This window comes from Oncorhynchus tshawytscha, linkage group LG06 (genome assembly GCF_018296145.1).
Source record: "Oncorhynchus tshawytscha isolate Ot180627B linkage group LG06, Otsh_v2.0, whole genome shotgun sequence".
Taxonomy (NCBI): domain Eukaryota; kingdom Metazoa; phylum Chordata; class Actinopteri; order Salmoniformes; family Salmonidae; genus Oncorhynchus; species Oncorhynchus tshawytscha.
Genome location: NC_056434.1, coordinates 40,637,912 through 40,662,007, shown reverse-complemented (window position 1 = coordinate 40,662,007; position 24,096 = coordinate 40,637,912). Strand labels below are relative to the sequence as shown.

General features: G+C 43.2%; 1 protein-coding gene across 4 annotated transcripts in view; it reads right to left on the bottom strand.

The window, feature by feature from the left end:
- LOC112232094 (liprin-beta-1) overlaps window positions 1-24,096 on the bottom strand; it is a 74,743-nt gene that overhangs the window by 34,891 nt on the left and 15,756 nt on the right. Inside the window, exons 3-15 of one of the 4 annotated variants that reach the window (XM_024398891.2) lie at window positions 22,452-22,663; window positions 14,793-14,882; window positions 14,137-14,250; window positions 13,873-13,998; window positions 11,236-11,328; window positions 10,902-10,994; window positions 9,719-9,836; window positions 9,037-9,081; window positions 4,940-5,001; window positions 4,670-4,754; window positions 1,755-1,900; window positions 1,221-1,330; window positions 84-144 (exon numbers count right to left, since the gene is read on the bottom strand). In XM_024398891.2, the coding sequence (XP_024254659.1) occupies window positions 84-144; window positions 1,221-1,330; window positions 1,755-1,900; window positions 4,670-4,754; window positions 4,940-5,001; window positions 9,037-9,081; window positions 9,719-9,836; window positions 10,902-10,994; window positions 11,236-11,328; window positions 13,873-13,998; window positions 14,137-14,250; window positions 14,793-14,882; window positions 22,452-22,663 (1,355 nt within the window). The remainder of the gene's footprint in view (window positions 1-83; window positions 145-1,220; window positions 1,331-1,754; window positions 1,901-4,669; window positions 4,755-4,939; window positions 5,002-9,036; window positions 9,082-9,718; window positions 9,837-10,901; window positions 10,995-11,235; window positions 11,329-13,872; window positions 13,999-14,136; window positions 14,251-14,792; window positions 14,883-22,451; window positions 22,664-24,096) is intronic. The other 3 variants (XM_024398892.2, XM_024398893.2, XM_024398894.2) reach the window with 3 other exon arrangements.

Here is a 24,096-nt window from a genome sequence, read left to right as displayed (position 1 = left end):
TGTTAATGACGAAATTCAATGATCAAATCAAATCATGATAATGATGACTTTAGAACTTCAAGGGAATTCAGAAATATCTTTACCTTTTCACTGTTGCTGACATACAAGTTTTCCTGACTCGCTGACTTTGGGACACGCAGGGACCTAAAATGGCAAAGCTCATCACAGTGAACACTACAAGACTTTAATCTAGTCAATGTGCCAAGTGGTGCGGTCAAAGTGCGGTACTGAACCGCTGGCCTTCGGCAGGAAGACAATCTGACAGACAGCGGAAGCTTTAAGCAAAAGGATAACGACACGTGGCTTCACACCATGGGCATACTCACTGTGGAGTATCACATCATAGGGGAGCCTCCTGTGACACTTCCTGATCCGCTGCCTCGCTGCAGTGTTGGGACGCTAACACCATGCTAACACAGACAAGCTGTGAGCTGCCTGCTACACGCTATACTGTACACTGTCAAACATGGGTGTGGAGGCTATCGATTTTTGTCGTAGGAAGCCTTATTTGTCAGTCAAGCAGATTTAAACACCCTTATGGGACACCTTGGACCTCGTGGTGTCCAAATGTCATGAATTATGCCCCATTTACCACGCTAAGGCAAGATGAGGCGTGATATCTTGCCTAAGTGTTGACCTTTTCCATAGCCAGGTCTCATTTAAGGAACTAGGTCCACACACCAGTCAAGAAATCTCTCTTTCCTAGTCAGCTCACTCTGCTCAGGGGCAAACTAAGGTACACAGATACTTTGTTCATCCAAGGTAAGATATCACTCTAATGCAAGATATCACTCCTCATCTTGCCTTAGCGTTGACCTTTTCCACAGCCGAGTCTCATTTGAGGAACTAGGTCTACACAGCATTCAAGACATCTCTTTCCTAGTCAGCTCTGCTCAGGGGCAAACTAAGGTACACAGGTACTTTGTTCATCTAATGTTCAAATTAAGGTACTTTGTTCATCAACAGGTGTGTACACAGTAGCAAAACATTTTGCAATGTAAACAAGTGTGTCTATTGGGGAAATTCAGGTAGGTCCGTTCCCGCTTTGTCCCGTTTGGTTCCTAGTAAAAAGAACAGCACTGGACAGACACCCAAAGCCAAACACTAACGTTGTTCTTGAAGAAAAGCAGATGTTGTTCTGGAAGAAATGTGGAAATCGTCCCACAGGTTTAGCTGAAGCCCGTTACAAAGATTATAGATAAGCATCTAGTTCAGCTCACCTCTCAGGTTCAGCTTGGTTAAGCTCTGGCACGCTCAGAGCGCAGGCTGACTGGACTGTAGGGCGGGTTGTTGCCGAAGGCACTTCAGTAGCTCCATAGTGCGTCTCCAGCTATGCATTGAGGCAGAGGACCAAAACGGGGAAAACCATGTAGTAAAATACAACCGCCATCAAAGTCAGATGTTACTTTTCTCTGTTGTGTCAAGGTGTTTTCACGATTTAGTAGACTAAGGCTAACGAGCAGTCAAGACAATGGTGTTGTCATAATTCAAAAAGACAAGTGTCACTGCAAAGCTACATTTAATGTTATCAGACTAATTTGACAAAGTGACAGCGACTCAACACCTCGTTCAGAAGTGTGAAATCTAAGGACAGCATGTGTCATCATTGACTGTTTCATTGGTTGGAGGACATAAAGGATTTTTGAGAAGGTCTAATGAGGGTGACAGATGAACTCATAGAAATATAATCTGTTCCGTGATCCAAGGGCCTTAGCCTGTTTAGTCAATCTATAAATCATCACGTAATCCTGTACCTCGTCTGGGCCCTTCACTCCTACTTCCTCGACTCCAGCTAGCGCGTGCCTCTCCGACTCCAGGGCAACCGGGGTGGTTGTCGTTGACATCACAGAGAGGAAGTTGTCGCTGTTACTCTCATCACTCTCACCATCTTTGGTTTTGTCTGGAATGGAAGATTAGTTATTTTTAGCAGTCAGCTTTGAATGTAGCCTAGAGAGAGTTCAGAGTTGTCCATTCTATTGGAGCCCAATGCCAGAAATGTGAAGCTTTGAAGTTTAAAGATTTAACTTCAAGAACACTTCTATCAGCTCTTACAAATCACTTCTGTATCACTACTTAAACTGCATCTGACAAGTCATTCACAAGGTCAGCATCGTACTACACCGGCTCTGACGCTTGTCGGATGTGACAGGGCTTGCAAACCATTACAGACTACAAGGGGAAGCACAGCCAAGAGCTGCCCAGGGACACGAGCCTACCAGACGAGCTAAACTAATTCAACGCTCACTTTGAAGCAAACACTGAAACATGCATGAGAGCACCAGCTATTCCGGATGACTGTGTGATCACACTCTCCACAGTCGATGCGAGTAAGACCTTTAAACAGGTCAACATTCACAAGGCCACAGGGCAAGATGGATCACCAGGACCTGTACTCCGAGCATGCACTGACCAACTGGCAAGTGTCTTCACTGACATTTTCAACCTCTCCCTGTCCGAGTCTAATACCAACATGTTTCAAGCAGACCACCATAGTCCTGTGTCCAAAAACACTAAGATAACCTGCGTAAACAAATACCGACCCATAGCACTCAAGTATGTAGCCATGAAGTGCCTTGTAAGGTTGGTCATGGCTCACAACATCATCATCCCAAAAACCCTAGACCTACTCCAATTTGCATACCACCCCAACAGATCCAGATGATGCAATATCCATTGCACTCCACGCTGCCCTTTCCCACCTGGACAAAAGGAACACCTAAGTGAGAATGCTATTCATTGCCTAGAGCTCAGCGTTCAACAGCAAAATGCCCTCAAAGCTCATCAATAAGCTAAGGACCCTGGGACAAAACACCTCCCTCTGCAAATGGATCCTGGACTTCCTGACAGGCCGCTCCCAGGTGGTAAGAGTAGAGAACAACACATCCGCCAAGCTGATCCTCAACACAGGGGCCCACTCATGGGTGTATGCCCAGTTCTCTCCTGTACTCCCTGTTCAATCATGACGGCACAGCTAGGCACGACTCCAACACCATCATTAAATTTTCCGCTTCCACAGGCCTGATCACCGACAACGATGAGACCTCCCTATAGGCTGAGGTCAGAGACCTGGCCGTGTGGTGCCAGGACAACAACCTCTACCTCAATGTGATCAAGACAAAGGAGATGATTGTGGACCATAGGAAAAGGAGGAGAGAGCATGCCCCAATTCTCATTGACGGGGCTGTAGTGGAGCAGGTTGAGAGCTTCAAGTTCCTTGGCGTCCACATCACCAACAAACTAAGCACACCAAGAGAGTCGTGAAGAGAGCACAACAAAACCTATTCCCCCCCAGGAGACAAAAGATTTGGCATGGCTCCTCAGATCCTCAAAAGTTCTACAGCTGCACCATCGAGAGCCTCCTGACTGGTTGCATCACTCACTGGTATGGCAACTGCTCGGCCTCCGACCGCAAGGCACTACAGAGGATAGTGCGAACGTTCCAGTACATCACCGGGGCCAAGCTTCCTGCCACCCAGGACCTCTGTACCAGGCAGTGTCAGAGGAAGGCCCTAAAAATTGTCAAATACTCCAGCCACCCTAGTCATAGACTGTTCTCTCAGCTACCTCACGGCAAGCGGTACTGGAGCACCAAGTCTAGGTCCAAGAGGCTTCAAAACAGCTTCTAGCCAAGCCTCCTGAACATCTAGTCAAATGGCTACCCAGACTATTTGCACCGGTTTCCTCCAGTATCTTCACAAGGTCCTTTGCTGTTGTTCTGGGATTGATTTGCACTTTTCGCATCAAAGTAAGTTCATCTTTAAGAGACAGAACACATCTCCTTCCTGAGCGGTATGACGGCTGCGTGGTCCCATGGTCTTTATACTTGCGTGCTATTGTTTGTACAGATGAACGTGGTACCTTCAAGCATTTGGAAATTTCTCCCAAGGATGAACCAGATTTGTGGAGGTCTACAATTTTTTTTCCCACTGAGGTCTTGGCTGATTTCTTTTGATTTCCCCATGATGTCAAGCAGAGGCACTGAATTTGAAGGTAGGCCTTGAAATACATCCACAGGTACACCTCCAATTGACTCAAATTATGTCAATTAGCCTATCAGAGATTCTAAAGCATGCCATCATTTTCTGGAATATTCCAAGCTGTTTAAAGGCACAGTCAACTTAGTGTATGTAAACTTCTGACCCACTGGAATTGTGATACAGTGAATTATAAGTGAAATAATCTGTCTGTAAACGATTGTTGGAAACATTACTTGTCATGCACAAAGTAGATGTCTTAACTGACTTGCCAAAACTATAGTTTGTTAACAAGAAATTTGTGGAATGGTTAAAAAACAAGTTTTAATGACTCCAACCTAAGTGTATGTAAACTTCCGACTTCAGCTGTATGCATAGTCACTTTAATAACTCTACCTACACATACATACTACCTCAAATAACCGGTGCCTCCTCACATTGACTCTGTATCGGTACCCCCTGTATACAGTCCCGCCATTGTTATTTCACTGCTGCTCTTTAATTACTTGTTACTTTTATCTCTTATTCTTGTCTGTATTTTTTGAAACTGCATTGTTGGTTAGGGGCTCATAAATAAGCATTGCACTGTAAGGACTACACCTGTTGTATTTGGCGCATGTGACTAATAAAATTTGATTTGATATACATCAAGGTGATCGGACATGGTTTTAGAAATAGAACATGGCTTCTCAAACCGTTCTTCTCTTGCACTGACATCACCATGTCCTGGACCTTCTTGTAGCGCTGCAGTGACTGTCTCAGCTCCTCAATCTTACGATCCTACAGGTGCAGAGGGGTCACAAAGGTCAAAGTACAAGCCAGGTGACAAGGTACAGAGAGAATTTTTTTGAACAGAGGTTCAGAGAGGTTGTAACCTCTTCTTTGGCCTGCCACATTAAACTTGACAAGACAAACTATCCGAGAGTAATGAGATGGGTGAGGGGGTCAACTGTAGTTCACTGTACCTTCTCCTCATTAGCTGCCATCAGTGACTCCACCGCTTTTTTCATTCTCTGCACTTCCACATCTGGAGGGTGAAGAACTGGATTTCAGCAAGTGAATATACAGCAGTCAACCATGGTCAATTCTGGGCAAAGATATGTCTGGGGTCCTCTGACTGACTCATCCATTGTGACCCATGGTACAACAGTATATATACAGTATATATATATATATCTATTCAGAGTGGCGTCTGTCCGTTGTCAATATACATCGTTATACAACAGTACTATCTAAACGGACAGGGAATGCTCCTGAGGGACATTTTGGCTCCCTGTCCATCTAGCCTAACCACTTCCTAGTCTCACAGTAAGATAAACACACCATCTAACACAGTTGGGGGAATCTTGAGGTGGATGATTTGGACTTGGTGGGTACAGCCATGTCAATGTGCTGTTCTGTCACAAAGAAATAATGAGAGGAGACATTGTGAGGAGGACAAGGATGATTTTGATGAGGGTTAGCAGACAGCACACTGGGTGTTGATGGTGGGAGCAAGTGGTGAGAGGAGACGGGGGTAAGGAAAGGGTGAGGAGAGGCCTGTGTTAAAAGGTGATTATTGTTGTTTGTAGGCAAAAGCAGGAATGAAGCACAGACTGAACAGTGAGCTCGCATCCATGACAGGTGGCAGAAAGGGATGTTTTTTTGTGTTTTTCTTTTTACATGTAGACAGGTAATGATCTTATACACACTCCCCTACGTATTTATTTGGACAGTGAAGCTAAAACGTTTAATTTGGCTCTATACTCCAGCATTTTAGATTTGAGATCAAATGTTGTATATGAGACAAGTACATAACATCACCTTTCAATTAAGGGTTTTAATTTTCATACATATCTGTTCTACCATTTAGAAATGAATGCACTTTATGTATCTAGTCCCCCAATGTCAAGGTGTCTTAAGTATTTAGACAAATTCATGAATAATTTAATACATTTTGTCAAAAGTTTAGTATTTGGTCCTATATATACACAGTACCAGTCAACCGTTTGGACACACCTACTCATTCAAGGGGTTTTCTTTATTTTCACTATTTTCTACATTGTAGAATAATAGTGAAGACATCAAAACTATGAAATAACACATATGGAATCATGTAGTAAGCAGAAAAGTGTTCAATCAAAATATATTTTAGATTCTTCAAAGTAGCCACCTTCTGCCTTGACAACAGCTTTGCACACTCTTGGCATTCTCTCAACCAGCTTCACCTGGAAGGCTTTTCCAACAGTCTTGAAGGACTTGTGCTTAGCACTTGTTGGCTCCTTTTCCTTCACTGTGGTCCAACTCATGCCAAACCATCTTAATTGGGTTGAGGTTGGGTGATTGTGGAGGCCAGGTCATCTGATGCAGCACTCCATCACTCTCCTTCTTGGTCAAATAGCCCTTACATAGCCTGGAGGTGTGTTGGGTCATTGTCCTGTTGAAAAACAAATGATAGTCCCACAGAGTGAAGGAAAAGGAGCCAACAAGTGCTCAGCACAACTCCTTCAAGACTGTTGGAAAAACATTCCAGGTGAAGCTGGTTGAGAGAATGCCAAGAGTGTGCAAAGCTGTTGTCAAGGCAGAAGGTGGCTACTTTGAAGAATCTCATAAAATATATTTTAATTTGTTTAAAACTATTTTGCTTACTACATGATTCCATTTCATAGTTTTGATGTATTCACTATTATTCTACAATGTAAAAATAGTAAAAATAAAGAAAAACCCTTGAATGAGTAGGTGTGTCCAAACTTTTGACTGGTATTGTATTTCTAGCACACAATGACGACATTAAGTTTGAGAATCGACAAACTTGTTTGATGAATTTGCAGTTGTTTGTGATATTTATGACACTATCTTTCTCACTAATCGGTATTCACGATTGATTCATGATTATCCGTAATCATGGTAGCATCCACATGAATGTAGAAGTGTTCAAGTACATATTCTATTCTTGTTTAAAATAAAGGTGACTCCAAAATGACACAATACATTATTTACCATGAATTTATACCCTATTAAGTGAATCACTACTAAGTGAATCAGACATATTAGTATTGTGCCCCTGGAGCAAATTAGAGTTAAGTGCTTTGCTCAAGGAGAGACAGACAGATTTTTCACCTTGTCAGCTCGGTTATTCAAACCAGCAACCTGATGTTACTGGCTCAATGCTCTAACCACTAGGCTACCTGCCGCTCCACATGCATTGTGCTTTCATTTCTGAACGGTTAAATAGATACAGTGCATTCAGAAATTATTCAGACCCTTTGACTTTTTACACATTTTGTTACATTGCAGCCTTATTCTAAAATTGATGACATTGTTTTACAAACAATAACCCATAATGACAAAGCAATTGTTTTTGTTTATTTTTTGCAACAAAAAAACAAAATGAAAAATCACACAAGTATTCAGACTCTTTACTAAGTACGTTGTTGAAGCACCTTTGGCAGATATTACAGCCTGGAGTCTTCTTGGGTATGACGCTACACGCTTGGCACACCTGTATTTGGGAGGGGTTTCCTCTCATTCTTCTCTGCAGATCCTCTCAAGCTCTGTCAGGTTGGATGGGGAGCGTCGCTGCACAGCTATTTTCAGAGATGTGCCACCACCATGCTTCACCGTAGGGATGGTGCCAGTTTTACTCCAGATGTGACGCTTGGCATTCAGGCTAAAGAGTTCAATCTGGGTTTCATCAGACCAGACAATCTTGTTTCTCATGGTCTGAGAATCCTTTAGGTGCCTTTTGGCAAACTCCCAGCGGGCTGTCATGTGCCTTTTACTGAGGAGTGGCTGCCGTCTGGCCACTCTACCATAAAGGCTTAATTGGTGGAGCGCTGCAGAGATGGTTGTCCTTCCGTAAGGTTTTCCACAGAGGAACTCTGGGGCTCTGTCAGAGTGACCATTGTGTTCTTGGTCACCTCCGTGACCAAGGCCCTTCTCCCCTGATTGCTCAGTTTGGCCAGGCGGCCAGCTCTTGGAAGAGTCTTGGTGGTACCAAACTTCTTCCATTTAAGAATGATGGAGGCTACTGTGTTCTTGGAGACCTTCAATGCTGCAGAAATGTTTTGGTACCCTTCCCCAGATCTGTGCCTCGACACAATCCTGTCTCGGAGCTCTACGGACAATTCTTTCAACCTCATTGCTTGGTTTTTGCTCTGACATGCGCTGTCAAGTGTGGGACCTTATACAGGTGTGTGCCTGTCCAAATCATGTCCAATTAATTGAATTTACCACAGGTGGACTCCAATCAATGGAAACAGGATGTACCGGAGGTCAATTTCCAGACTCATAGCAAAGGGTCTGAATACATATGTAATTAAGGTATTTTCTTTTTTGTAATACATTTGAAAACTTTCTAAAAACCTGTTTTCACTTCATTATGGGGTATTGTGTGTAGACTAATGAGGGAAAAAAATATTTAATACATTTTAGGATAAGGCTGTAACGTAACAAAATGTGGAAAAGCGGTCTGAATACTTTCCAAATGCACTGTATGAAAATAGGCTCAAATAAAAAAGTGAAATTCTGTACTGTCGCCTCAAAACATTTGATCTAAAATCCCAAATGCAATCTTAAAGCACAATTCGTAAGTTTGATTCCCATTGTAATCAATATGTTGTGTAGAAAGTTTGAGGCTGTTGAAATCACAATACCAAAGAGGCGCAGGTGAGTTCATTTGAACAGTATATATTTCTTGTTGTTGTGTGCAGGTTGCGTTTCACACTATTTGCATTTGAACTTCATCTGGTTGCCATGGAGAACAAAAAACGAACAGATTTCATCTTTAAGATATTTCCATTAAGTAAACTTACTCTACGATTCTTAAAGTACATAAAGGCCAACCTTTCTGCAATATAAACCACTGATAATCTTTTTATTCACCTCCCTGAGTTCTAAAATACCGGTGGCTGAACTGATAATAAAACAATTTCACAGAGTATACATTATATTAAATAGCTTTCCAATGGGTTATGGAGAAGCAAGGTTCAGATGGGTCATTCATGCCCATACATGCAACAGTGACAGTTGTGCAAGAGCAAATAATAATAAATACAAGCATTGATAAAACCCATAACCTTACGTTTCTCTTTCAGCCTCTTTTTAAGAGTTTCATCTGGGTGAGAGACTAAACAGGACACAGAATTACTGTATGAAACAAAATCTGGCTCCAGATTCTGAAGACTTCTGTCAAGACTGGATTCTTTTAAATCATGTTGATTGGTCACAAAATATGACAGACATTTGAGATAATATTTTTTAAGCATAATAAGACAAATGATCATACATGCTTAGAACACGTTATAATGCATTATAACTATCGGCTTCAAGTAAAGCTTTACCAAAATGTTATCATCTGGGCTTAATGGAACATGTTTGTCTTATAGGGTTGGTTTCCCAGACACATATTTAGGCTAGTCTTGAACAAAGAACCACATTTGAAAGACATAATAATAACACAGTATTATAATAATTAGGTGGGTGCTTAAATTTGTCCTATTGGGAAAATATATATATTTTTTGGCATATCCCACTACCTGAAACACCCTCGGAGAGTGGTGTCACTGCCTGGGTTCAACCATTGATCAACCGACGGCGAGCGACCCTGGAGCAATTATGGTTAAGTGCCTTGCTCAAGGGCACAGACAGATTTTTCACCTAGTCGGTTCGGGAATCGAACCAGCAACCAAGCTTAATCTGTGTCCGGAAAACGACCCCATAGAGTAAAGACACAGAGGAACAGTGACTATGGTCCATGATCTCACCTCTGTCTCCACAGTCCATGCCACCCGGGGTGTTGGCTCTGAACCCAGTCTCGCCGTGTAACCTCCTCACCTCTCTGTCCCTTCCCTCCAACTGCCTCCTCAGCGTCACCAGCTCCTCCTGCTCAACACACAACAGTTAGTCAGGGACATCCTCCCAAAAAACACTGGCTGCATTCCAGACCGACTAAATTGCAGACGTTACATTGCCAATGGCTGTGTGCCACGTCATCGACTGTGCAGTAGAGCATCAGATTACTATATCGTGTGGTGCGGTTAACTGATATGTTAACCACCTATGCAGGTGTTGTGAGATCTGGCAGGCGTCTGCAACGTAGTCAGCCAGGAATGTGGCCACTGACTTATCACCCCCCCTATTTTACCCCCTTTCATACACAACACCCATCACCACAAATAAACCTTAACAACCATTCAGATGCTGACTTGGCAGGCAGAGACAATGGTCACACCTGCTCTGGGAGTATGTGTTTAAGAGGGGGAGGTGGGGATGTAGGGGTCAGTGCAAGGGTCTGGGGTGGTTGGGTCTGGGGTGGTTGATGTCTCAGCAAGTGCTGGAGGGGCCGTTTTACATGGCTGTATCAAAATAGCCTGGTCCCAGTCCTGTTTGTGCTGTCTTGCCAAGTCAATTGACGTGACAATGACAACAGGTGTTGGCAAAACAGCACAAACAGATCTGGGACCAGGCTAGAGTGAAAAGGTCATTCTTTCAAAACAAACTAAAAGGCAAACTGAGAAATTAAACAATCTTTCAGATGGCATTTCATCCATGAGAAGAAGGGAGGGAGGAAAAGAAAGAAACAAATGAGGGCAAAGAAAGCCAAAAAGCACATGTAAAGTGGTTTACATGTGCTACAGTATATGCTTAAACTGGTGCCCTTGTGGGTGTCGCCTAAAGGAAGGTGTATTTTAGGGTTTATATTTACATTTAAGTGCTTTGGCTTTTTCACTGGCACCAAAAAAAATAATGAATTTAATAATTTGGATCAGTGTGTTTTAGATTATATTTCTGATTACACACCCCTTTAATTTCATCTAGAGATAGGTAAAAACAAAAACACAAAAAACAGCAGTTGAAACAATCTTGCTCAAAAACCAAAAACTAAACCAAAGTAAAAAGTAGAAAGACATTAGATGGCAACAAGCAGAAACCCTGGGAGAAGCCAACCTTCAGTGCCTGCAGTTTGTGCTCGTTCCTCTGTTTCTCATACTGCATCTGGCCCACTTTGATTTTCAGGCTAGAAAGCTTGGCCATTAGCGACTAGTAGCAGTGGAGAGGAAGGTAAGCCAAGGAAAAAGAGAAAAAGAGATATGTCATAAGAGAAGCGATGCCAAAAAGGAGGGGATACCCAAAGAGCTGACAAGTAGTCAAAAGAAAAGGATATAGTTATAAAAAATTAATGGCTAGTGAAAAGCTTTCCTTTGGAAATAGATAATTATCTGCAGAATTATGCTTGCGTACTGCAGTATAGGTAGGCCAACCCTAACTCATGATAACTAACCTTAGTGGATTTCAGTTTCTTCTCATACTGTAGTCTTTCACTCTCCATCTCAGTCACTTTGTACCTCAGCTCATTAATCTCCAGACCCATGTCCTGAGAGGGGAGAGAAAGACTGACTTACACAGGGGAAGGAGGGAAGCTGTATACGTGCTTGTTAAATCAGAGAATTTCTCAGAAGTAAAAGGAGTCATAGAGCAACAGTCACCCTGATGGCTTGATAAATCAGTAAGATATGATCCCAGAGGAACAAGCAATGTAACAGAAATCTAGAGAGGAGCCAGGCTCTGAGGGGTGGCCAATCCTCTTCTGGCTGTGCCGGGTTGAGATTATGACAGTACATGGCCAAGATGTTCAAATGTTCATAGATGGCCAGCAGCGTCAAATAATAACAATAATCACAGTAGTTGTAGAGGGTGCAACAGGTGAGCACCGCAGGAGTAACCTTGATAACATGTCATCAATGACATCACTTGAATGGTTCATCTGAAAGGCATCTCAGATTACAATACATGTTAGTAGCCTCACTGAGAATGTCTTTATTTTGACAACAAAAAATATGAAAATAAGTGCTTTTGTAAAAGGCTATCCTGTTAGAGTAACAAGTAACATGAATGCTAAATTGACAAAAACATTTATACTGTGCAAGGTCAGCTATGATATCTAGCCAACTAGTTCAAAAACCCAGCAAGTTCTGCTATCATTGATGAATATTTTGCTAGCTACTGTAGTGATCGAAGTAGTACAGCTTGATACCAGTGCAGGATTTTACAATCGATTATGAATTTCACAATGGACATTGGCAGTATCATTTGATGACTCACAACTAGCTGCAATTGATTTAATAGGAGTGGACACTTAACATCCCTACCAGTCTGTAGCTAACTCTTTCATAACACTTAGCTAGCTAGGTTGCATTGACTGAAAACTATTTTTTTTAGCCAGCTGTTTATAGTCCAGCAAGCTAGATAGCCTTTGGCACATTTGAAGTCCCTCACCGCAAACCATATTGAATACTGTTTTATGTATAGTGTACCGGTACACAATATCTGCCTGCAGAAGTGACTATTATTGTTGGCATTACCATGCAGTTAGCTAATTTAATAAACTTGTTTGCTGTTAGCTAGCTTGCTGGCTAACAAAGCCCGATCCGATGCCCATGTCAAAACTACTGTAGTGTTTAACAGCTAGACCTTGCTCGCTAAATGAACACAAAAACATATGCAAGTCGGGCTTTGACTGGACTATACAGGATTGATGACGCTAGCTACATGCTTTATTATTTTGGACGTCATGCATTTAGCTAGCTTGCTAATGTTAATGTCGGGTAACAGTTAATGTTACATTCGATGCCCCTGCCCATGTGAAAATCACTAACGTAACCTACAGCTGAATGAGCTCAAACACGTATGCAAGTGGATTTTTGACCTGGCTATACAGGCTTGTTAACATTATTGTGTGTATTTAGTTTTTCAATCTCAATTGGTCATTTTAGCTTTAAGTTGATTCACTTCTTGATCAGTCTTAATTAAAAAGCCATGAGTAAAGTAGGTGCGCGGACGCTCTACCATTACCATGACGTTGTTCCAATATGGCTGCGGCAACATCTCTCTTAGCCTGTGCTAGGCGCTCAAAAAACATCTAATATGTTCTAAAAGCATTTTCATAACATCACGTTCAACAAGATTACCTAACATGGACATGTAAAACAATGCTGTAGGTTGATTGGAGCATATCAGTTCCACTTTAATTAAAACTTGGCCTTGGTTTTCATTTTCATTAAAAATATATATTTTGAACCCTGATGAAGGCAGCTACGGTGTCGAAATGGTTTATTAAACGTATTGCATCATGGCCATTAGAGTTTGTGGCTTTTCCTTATCAAAGTAAATGGTAACCTCATTCTTTTTTTAAATTAAAAGAAGCCTATACCGAGAACCATATTATAGTTCTCCCCGACATAGTCCAAGGCCTACTACTGATCCTCATGGAGACCATATCAGTTCTGGAGGGACTGCTTTGCAGAGACAGTAGAAATCCCAGAGCAGGTTAAGAGATGTGACAGGAAAGTGCCTCTGGTGGGGAGTACCTCTGTGTTCTGCTCTCCCAGATAGGCTGTGAAGTGGAACATACTGGACTGTTCCAGTGGACTGGAAGAGACGGCTGTGCCACAACAATAACATGACGTGTTTGAGAGCTGTCCAAGAATCCACCACAGTTCATTGGAGTCCAAATACACACCCCCTTTGTTCTCCTTTCCTCTAAAACTTCCACGTAAACAAGAACATCACCATTTGTTCATTGTTTGCTACCATACAGCCAGAGGAAAAATACATCTTCCAATTTCCAATTATCAAAGCCCTGAAGCTTCACATTCATGTAAGAGCAACTCATTCATACCTTCAAACATAAGACAATTATAGTGCCTCTGGCCATGGCAAGGCTGACATTCCCTTGGAAGTGAATGGTCTCTATTGCCCCAACACACTATGGTTTTGAGCACATGATGATGCAAGCCTTCCCTCCCCCAAACAGGATTCAGGCAGCATGAAAGGGTACGCGTGTGCGTGTCAGAAAGAGAGAGGGAGAGAGAAAGACTAAGAAGAATCAGTCCTTAAACAGAGGCCTCCCATCACATACCTCACTGTCCCTGAAGTCAAAGTGCAGTATGTCCTTCTCAAATGAGTTCAGCTTCAGTTTCAAGTTGGACACCTCAGCCATTAGGTCCAGTTTCTGAGTCTCTAGAGTCGTTCTGCACAGGAGCTCCTGCGAAATAACAAAACACGCTAAATATAAACACACACACACACAGCTTGCTTACTTGCTGGGTTTTGTTGTTCAGCAGCTTTGACAAAATAACTTCAACAAAGACCCCTTTTCAGGGGCCGTCTCATCCAAACTGACCTGTTGTAGCATCTCCTCAGTGGCGTTCAGTTTCTCCCGGTGTTCATCCAGACACATTTCCAAGTCCCTTATCTTCTCCCCCTGCGCCTCCACCTGGTCTGTCAACACACTCACCTGCACAGGAACACAAGGGTAACACTAAGTAACTCTTATACCTGTGTAGTTACTCTGTCCTTACAATTTAAAGATTAACATAATTATGGTGCATAGTGATTTGTATTTGCAAAGTAATGGAGTTGATTGAGTTTTTGTTATTACACCAAGTTCATTATATAGTCCCGTCCCAGATCTGTTTGTGCCGTATAGCCAACTCCTATGGTGGTTGTCATTCCCAAACAATTTTGTGAGTTGGCTATATACCACAAACAGATCTGGGACCAGGCTACGTTCATTACACTTCATTGCACTAAAAAGGCCACTTAGCATTTGATCGCAGACAGTTGTTACTGAAGAGGGTCACTGCAGACCCCATGGATCGTGTGCAACAGACCATCGATGCACGGATAGAGGGGTGCTGGAGATGTTCAGAACCTCCTAGATCAACTGACCGCGGCAGCCTAGACTATTCAATACTATTGTGACATTTAATGAGCCATTAATGCTGCCTGGGTAGGATAGCTACTAGCTATGACAGGTTGTGGTGTACTGTACAGTACCTGAAGCACCAGGGATTCCTTGTCACCCTCCAGTCGAGACAGTCTCTCCTGGTAGAGGTCACCACTCATGGAAATGTGGTGGCCATTGGACTGCATGCAGGCATAGAGAAGACAACGGAGTCAGTGAGTGAGACACATGGGATTGGTCTGTGAGTGTTAACATACAGACTCCAATTGTCCCTAGTGACAGACTTAACAAATGTTAATCAAGTTATGAGTAGCTGGCCATGGTGGATGCAATATTGGTTATGGGTTCTAAGATTAAGCCTCTACTACACTGGTAAGACTGGTGACATGCTCAGTGCTTAAAGTTGCACTATGCAGAAATCGCTCTGGTTGGAAATTTCCTGGTTGCTAAAACTCTCGCCTAAAAGTTTGCCTAATTTCAGTTTGTGACAAAAAAAAGGTAAAATGTAGAGAATCATTGTACCATCTAAACCGCTGTGAAATATATATTCCATAACGAAAAATACTGTTGTTCCAGCTGGCGTATAAAACCGAAAGTAAAAACTAAAATGGGAAGCATAGGAATAGAGCATAGCACATCCATCGTTTCTTAGACTTGCTTTTAAGTAGAATGATAGATGAATTTGGTCAGGTCGCCCAAAAAGTGACATATTGTCACTAATGTATCAAGATAAAGTCAGATAAACCTAAAGAGTTGTGTTGTGGCACTGAAGTATTTTAAGGGTGAACAGGGCATATTTTAAGTACCTTGAATACGGACAATTATCAAACAATCGCACACGAGTCTTCGAGTGACAGCTAGCATGATTGATGTTGCATTTGCCAGCAACACCTTAAATGGTCAAAGAGAGAACAATTTCCAGAGACTAGTTTACACACAGAGAGTTACAGCATTACACAGAGGCTCTGGCATTTCCCTGGCCCAGAGCCTAATACTCAGTGCTCTCTCCACAGCATACTGTTGGTTCTCAATTCCAACACATCAGTGGGTTGTTTCTCACAGCAGTCTGTGACAACACCTGGGTTGTATCTCACATTTCCAGGGGAACACTAACTACCGCATATTGTAAGAGTTCAGGGAGATATTCGCTTGGTACATTCAGAGATACGGTTCTTGGACAATGGAGCCTGATATTAGGGGTGTTTTTGAAATGCTCAAAGCGAGGACAGGCTGAAGAACTGTGAGCAGGCTGAGGATGTACCAGATGGGCTTCAACTAGTTTGTTTGAACCAAGACTTAAATCTGCCTTTACCATGGGAAATCTGCCCTTACCATCAATATTACTTGCCAACGTACAATCATTGGACAATAAATTAGACGAGGTACGAACACGAATATCCTACCAAGGGACATAAAAAACTAACATCTTATGTTTCACCGAATTGTGGCAGAATGGCGACATGGAAAACATTCAGCTAGCGGAATATACGCTGCACCGGCAAAACAGAACAGCACACTCTGGTAAGACGAGGGGTGTGGTCTGTGTATATTTCTAAACAACAGCTGGTGCACAAAATCTAAGGAAGTCTCTTGCTCGCCTTAAGTAGAATATCTCATAAGCTGTAGACCACACTATTTTCTAAGAGAGCTTTCATTAAAGAAATTGTGGCCGTTTATTTACCACCAGACAGGCGCTGGCACTAAGACCGCACTGAGTCAGCTATATAAGGAAATAAGCAAAAGGGGAACCGCTCACGGCGCTCCTAGTGGCCGGGGACTTTAATACAGGGAAACTGAAATCAGTTTTACCTCATTTCTATCAGCATGTTAAAAGCGCAACCAGAGGGGAAACAAATTCTAGATCACCTTTACTCCACACACAGAGACATGTACAAAGCTCTCCCTCGCCCTCCATTTGGCAAATCTGACCATAATTTTATCCTCCTGATTCCTGATGACAAGCATAAATGTAAGCAGGAAGCACCAGTAAATGTCGCTAATACTCGTCGGATGTGGCAGGGCCTGCAAACTATTACAGACTACAAAGGGAAGAACAGCGGCGAGCTCCCCAGTGACACGGGCCTACAAGACGAGCTAAATTACTTCTATGCTCGCTTCGAGGCAAGCAACACTGAGGTGTGTGATCACGCTCTCCGTAGCCGACGTGAGTAAGACCTTTAAACAGGTCAACATTCACAAGGCCGCTGGGCCAAACGGAGTACCAGGACGTGTGCTCCGGGCATGTGCTGACCAACTGGCAGATGTCTTCACTGACATTTTCAACATGTCCCTGATTGAGTCTGTAATACCAACATGCTTCAAGCAGACCACCATAGTCCCTGTGCCCAAGAGCACTAAGGTAACCTGTCTAAATGAATACAGGCCCGTAGCACTCACTTTCGTAGCCATGAAGTGCTTTGAAAGGCTGGTAATTGCTCACATTAACACCATTATCCCAGAAACCCTAGACCCACTCTAATTTTCATACCACTCAAACAGATCCACAGATGATGCAATCTCTAATGCACTCCACACTGCCCTTTCCCACCTGGACAAAAGGAACACTGACATGAGAATGCTATTCATAGGACTACAGCTCAGCGTTTAACCTCTTGAAGCTAGGTGGAATTTTTATGTTTTTTTTATACCATTTTTATGTTTGGAAAAATAACGTTCCCAAAGTAAATGGCCTATTTCTCAGGACCAGATGCTAGTATATGCATATAATTGCCAGATTAGGATAGAAAACTCTAAAGTTTCCAAAACTGTCAAAATATTGTCTGTGAGTATAGCAGAAATGACACTGCAGGCGAAACCCTGAGGAAAATCAAACCAGGAAGTGGCTTCTATTTTGAAAACTCCATGTTCCATAGCCTGCCTCTGCTCCATATAAAGGGATATCAACCAGATTCCTTTTCCTATCGCTTCCTCAAGGTGTCAGTCTTCAGACATAGTTTCAGGCTTTTATTTTGAAAAATGAGCGAGAAAGATAAAATCGCGTCAGGTGTTCGAATGAGTTTTGCTCGCGCAACAGCGTTTGGGTAGCTATTGCCTTTCCCTCTCCTACTGAAAAAGACAGTTGCGGTTGATTTAATATTGATTATATATTTTAAAAACCTGAGGATTGATTATAAAAAACATTTGACATGTTTCTGTGGACATTACAAATACTATTTGGAAGTTTCGTCTGCGTTGTGACCTCTTTCCTGTGGATTTCTGAACATAACGCGCGAAACAATCAGAGGTATTTTTGATATAAAAATAATCTTTATGGAACAAAAGGAACACTTATTGTGTAACTGGGAGTCTTGTGAGTGAAAACATCCGAAGATCAAAGATAAACAATTATTTTGATCGCTTTTCTGATTTGAGACCAAGCTACTTGATGCTAGGTGTTCATAATGTTGTCGAGCTATCGATAAACTTACACAAACGCTTGGATTGCTTTCGCTGTAAAGCATATTTTCAAATTCTGACACAACAGGTGGATTAACAAAAGGCTAAGCTGTGTGTTGCTATATTGCACTTGTGATTTCATGAATATAAATATTTTTTGTAATATTGAATGTGGCGCTCTACAATTCAGCAGTTGTTGATGACAATTATCCCGCTAAAGGGATGGGTAGCGTCAAGAAGTTAACACGATAGCGCCCTCAAAGCTGATCACTAAGCTAAGGATCCTGGGACTAAACACCTCCCTTTGCAACTGGATCCTGGACTTTCTGACAGGCCGCCACCAGGTGGTGAGGGTCGGTAACAACACATCTGCCATACTGATTCTAAACACTGGAGCCCCTCAGGGGTACGTGCTCAGTCCCCTCCTGTACTCCCTGCTCACGCACGACTGCATGTCCAGGCACAACTCCAACATGAAGTTTGCAGACGACAAGTGGTAGGCTTGATCACTGATAACGACGAGACAGCCTATAGGGAGGAGGTCAGAGACCTGGCCGGGTGGTGCCAGAATAATAACCTATCCCTCAACATGATCAAGACAAAGGAGATGATTTTGGACTACAGGAAAAGGAGGACCGAGCAAGCCCCCATTCTCATCAACGGGGCTGTAGTGGAGCAGGTTGAGCGCTTCAAGTTTCTTGGTGTCCACATAAATTAACTAAAATGGTCCGAACACACCGGACAGTCGTGAAGAGGACACAACAAAACCTATTTCCCCACAGGAGACAAAAGACTTGGCATGGATCCTCAGATCCTCAAAAGGTTTAACAGCTGCAACATCGAGAGCATCCTGACTGGCTACATCACTGCCTGGTACGGCAATTGCTCGGGCCTCCGACCGCAAGGCACTAGAGGGTAATGCATACGGCCCAGTACATCACTGGGGCTAAGCTGCCTGCCATCCAGGACTTCTCCACCAGACGGTATCAGAGGAAGGCCCTAAAAGACCCCAGCCACCCCAGTCATAGACTGTTCTCTCTGCTACAGCACGACAAGCGGTACCGGAGCGCCGAGTCTAGGTCCAAAAGGTCTTCTCAACAACCTTTACCCCCAAGCAATGTCTCGCATGGAATAGCCTTCACCTCTCAGAACAAGAATAGACTGACAAGTTCCAGAAGAAACGCTCTAACCACTAGGATACCTGCCTCCCCTTCAACCCCAACCAATAGGTAAAGGGTTTCTATATTACTACTCTGCTGCTAAAACTGACCAGCAAATGTCGGTGATAATGCAGCACCTCATACGTATCCTTTAAATAGCAGCAGAACTTATCAAGATACCATCCCAGATTCCCCACGACACAGTCTCTGACAGGTTGTCTGTAGTGACACCGGAGGGAATAACTCAGACGCCACAACAAAAAGATGTCCCGTATAGTTCTAACCTTTTCTCAACCTAAATCAGGACATAGCAACAGCAGGCCTATATTTATACACGCTATGACATATCTGGACAAACACCAGCCGTAACGAGACACCGCTGTGGAGACTGCTGTGACAAGAGGGATGTAATCAGAGCTGAACATCAACTTTAACGGATAGTAACATTTGTGTCCCATGTATCTGTCTTTATGACATTCTCCTAGTCCTCTTTATCTAATCATAGATGTGTGTCTCACAGGTGTGACAAGGGATTTAAAGTTAAAACACATGGCTTATAGTAGGTGCTAAATATATCAAAGTAAATGTTAGTTGACCAATGAAACCAGGAGTACTTTGCAGTCCTCACAATGCAAAAAATTAAACCACATTCACCCATTGAGATTATCATTATGATCATGAGTGGATTTTTTTTTATTTCACCTTTATTTAACCAGATAGGCTAGTTGAGAACAAGTTCTCATTTACAACTGCGACCTGGCCAAGATAAAGCAAAGCAGTGCAACAAACACAGTTACACATGGAACAAACAAACATACATAATAAAATAGAAAAAGTCTATATACAGTGTGTGCAAATGAGGTAGGATAAGGGAGGTAAGGCAATAAATAGGCCATAGTGGCAAAAAAATATAGCAAATAAACTGGAGTGATAGAAGTGCAGAAAATGAGTGTGCAAGTAGAGATACTGGGGTGCAAAGGAGCAAAATAACAGTATGGGGATGAGGTAGTTGGATGGGCTATTTACAGGTGGGCTACGTACAGGTGCAGTGATCTGTGAGCTGCTCTGACAGCTGATGCTTAAAGATAGTGAGGGAGATATGAGTCTCCAGCATCAGTTATTTTTGCAGTTCGTTCCAGTCATTGGCAGCAGAGAACTGGATGGCAGCCAAAAGAGGAATTTGCTTTGGGGGTGACCAGTGAAATAGACCTGCTGGAGCGCGTGCTGCGGGTGGGTGCCGCTATGGTGACCAGTGAGCTGAGATAAGGCAGGGCTTTACCTAGCAAAGACTTATAGATGACCTGGAGCCAGTGGGTTTGGCGACGAATATGAAGCAAGGGTCAGCCAACGAGAGCATACAGGTCGCAGTGATGGGTAGTATATGGGGCTTTGGTGACAAAATGGATGGCACTGTGATAGACTGCATCCAATTTGCTAAGTAGAGAGTTGGAGGCTATTCTGTATATGACATCGCCGAAGTCAAGGATAGTAGGATAGTCAGTTTTACGAGGGTATGTTTGGCAGCATGACTGAAGAATGCTTTGTTGCGAAATAGAAAGCAGATTCTAGATTTAATTTTGGATTGGAGATGCTTAATGAGAGTCTGGAAGGAGAGTTTACAGTCTAACCAACCACCTAGGTATTTGTAATTGTCCACATATTCTAAGTCAGAACTGTCCAGAGTAGTGATGCTGGACTGGCAGGCAGGTGTGGGCAGCGATCAGTTGAAGAGCATTCATTTAGTTTTACTTGTATTTAAGAGCAGTTGGAGGCCACGGAAGGAGAGTTGTATGGCATTGAAACTCGTGTGGAAGTTAGTTAACACAGTGTCCAAACACAGTGTCCAAAGAAGGGCCAGAAGTACCAGCAGCAGCAAGAGCGACATCATTAATGTATACAGAGAAGAGAGTCGGCCCGAGGATTGAACCCTGTGGCACCCCCATAGAGACTGCCAGAGGTCCGGACAACAGGTGCTCCGATTTGACACACTGAACTCTATCAGAGAAGTAGTTGGTGAACCAGGCGAGGCAGTCATTTGAGAAACAGAGGCTGTTGAGTCTGCCGATAAGAATGTGGTGATTGACAGAGTCAAAGTCCCTGGCCAGGTCGATGAATATCAGCTGCACAGTATTGTTTCTTATCGATGGCGGTTATGATATCGTTTAGGACCTTGAGCGTGGCAGAGGTGCACCCATGACCAGCTCAGAAACCAGATTGCATAGTGGAGAAGGTACGGTGGGATTCGAAATGGTCGATGATCTGTTTGTTAACTTGGCTTTCGAAGACTTTAGAAAGGCAGGGCAGGATGGCTATAGGTCTGTAACAGTTTGGGTCTAGGGTGTCTCGCCTTTGAAGAGGGGGATGACTGCAGCAGCTTTCCAATCTTTGGGGATCTCAGATGATACGAAAGGGGTTGAACAGGCTAGTAATAGGGGTTGCAACAATTTCGGCAGATCATTTTAGAAAGAGAGGGTCCAGATTGTCTAGCCCGGCTGATTTGTAGGGGTCCAGATTTTGCAGCTCTTTCATAACATCAGCTATCTGGATTTGGGTGAAGGAGATATGGGGAGGCTTGGGCATGTTGCTGTAGGGGGTGCAGGACTGTTGACTGGGGTAGGGGTAACCAGGTGGAAAGCATGGCCAGCAAAATGCTTATTGAAATTCTCAATTATCATGGATTTATCGGAGGTGACAGTGTTTCCTAGGTGCTCTCATTCTCCCTGGACTTTAGTGTCCCAGAACTTTTGGAGTTTGTGCTACAGGATGAACATTTATGTTTGAAAATGCTTGCCTTTGCTTTCCTAACTGCCTGTGCATATTGGTCCCTAACTTCCCTGAAAGGTTGCATGTCACGGGGGCTATTCGATGCTAATGCAGTACACCACAGGATGTTTTTGTGCTGGTCAAGGGCAGTCAGGTCTGGAGTGAACAAAGGGCTATATCTGTTCCTGGTTTAAAAATAATAATAACGGGGCATGCTTATTTAAGATTTTGAGGAAAGCACTTTTAAATAATAACCAGGCATCCTCTACTGACAGAATGAGGTCAATATCCTTCCAGGATACCCGGGCCAGGTCAATTAGAAAGGCCTGCTCGCTGAAGTGTTTTAGAGAGCGTTTGACAGTGATGAGGGGTGGTCATTTGACCGCAGACCCATTATGGATTATATGGTGCACTACTTTTGACTGCTCTTACCATCAGGTGTCCCTGCTGCAGCCAGTCCACCAGGCTGTCTGCGGTGGCATCAGGGATCTGGCAGCGAAGGCCCTCCCTCTCCTCCGTGTCCATCAGCTCCAGCACGCCCCGGAGGTCCTCCAGCAGGTGCAGTGCCCGCAGGCTTCCCAAGAAGGGAGAGGTTGGTGACTGGCAGTCAAACAGGCTGTTGGAGTAGTCCATGGACTTGGACCCTGGTGGGGGGGGGGAACAATTAGATAGAGCATCTTTCTCCATTTGCAACGTGCCTCCCTATGATTGACGGACAAAGGTTCAGTCTTTCACAAGGTCTACTGTAGATTAATGGTATAAGTTAATCAATTAATTATTTGAGTCCAATTTCAATGTTATACCCACATAACAAGGGGAAGTTTATTTTAGCCCAATAAACAAGAGTGTATGGTACATATAATGGGTGCACGCCAGCCCTGCATTTCTAATCAATGCATGAAGCACAGGCCAAACACCAATGAATAGTGGAAATTAACTCTTGGTTAGACCATTAAATCATGCTCCCTGTTACAAGTATTAGCCAACATGGCAAGTGGGGAAATCTGGCTACTTAAAGCCAAATCACTTTACACAAGAGACTATAGGAAAACAGCTACGGGAGACCGAGAGATTGAGATGGTGAGAAAGAGAGAACTTGAATGAGGACAGTAGAAAGAGTTACATGGGCAATGTGGACCTGGACTTCATGTGATCGGAAAGTTTACAAAAATGTCAGACCTATAATTAACCCTTCCTTGTTCCAACTGTGTTCCCACCCTCGGAAGCTGGCTTTTCAATATGGGGGAAATACTAGTTTCTACAGGTTCATGGGAACTACGTCACTGTGCACGGTTTATCCGAGATTGCTAAATAATTACAATGCTAAATAATTACAATGGCTGCTTCTTCTTTCTATGTTCTTTTACATAGGAACACACAGCCTTATTTAATTGATCGGGAATATATTGAGAAGTTGAGACAGCGAGAAAAATTATTGCGAGACCTGCAAGCAGCGGCTGCTGCAGCCGCCACCGCTCCTGGTGGAGCCATGGTTAGAAACCGACTGGTGGGCCGTCCAGCCATGTAGACCGACGAGGAATGTCTGTAATGCAACAAATTCAATCACAGACAGTTCTTACTGGAGAGGGTCAATGCAGACCACATGGATCATGTGTGTGGCAAACCATCAGTTTCAACAAATGGATAGAAGGGTGCTGGAGATGTTTATAACCTCCAAGACCAACTGGACCAAAACAACTAAGTTGTTTTGTAGGTATCTAGCTAGCAATATAAGCCCTCTTTCTACACGAGGCAGTGTTGTTCAGTACAATTTTGTGATCAAGTCGGCCGTGATAGAAGGCCAGTTAGCCCTAGGCAAAATGACTTGTATCACTTGTGAAAAATACATATCTCAGACTGGCCAATAAAACGAAAAGATTAAGATGGGCAAAAGAACACAGACACGAACTCTGCCTTGAAGGCCAGCATCCCGGAGTCGCCTCTTCACGTTGAGACTTGTGTTTTGCAGGTACTATTTAATGAAGCTGCCAGTTGAGGACTTGGGAGGCATCTGTTTCTCAAACGAGACACTAATGTACTTGTCCTCTTGCTTGGTTGTTCACCGGGTCTCCCACTC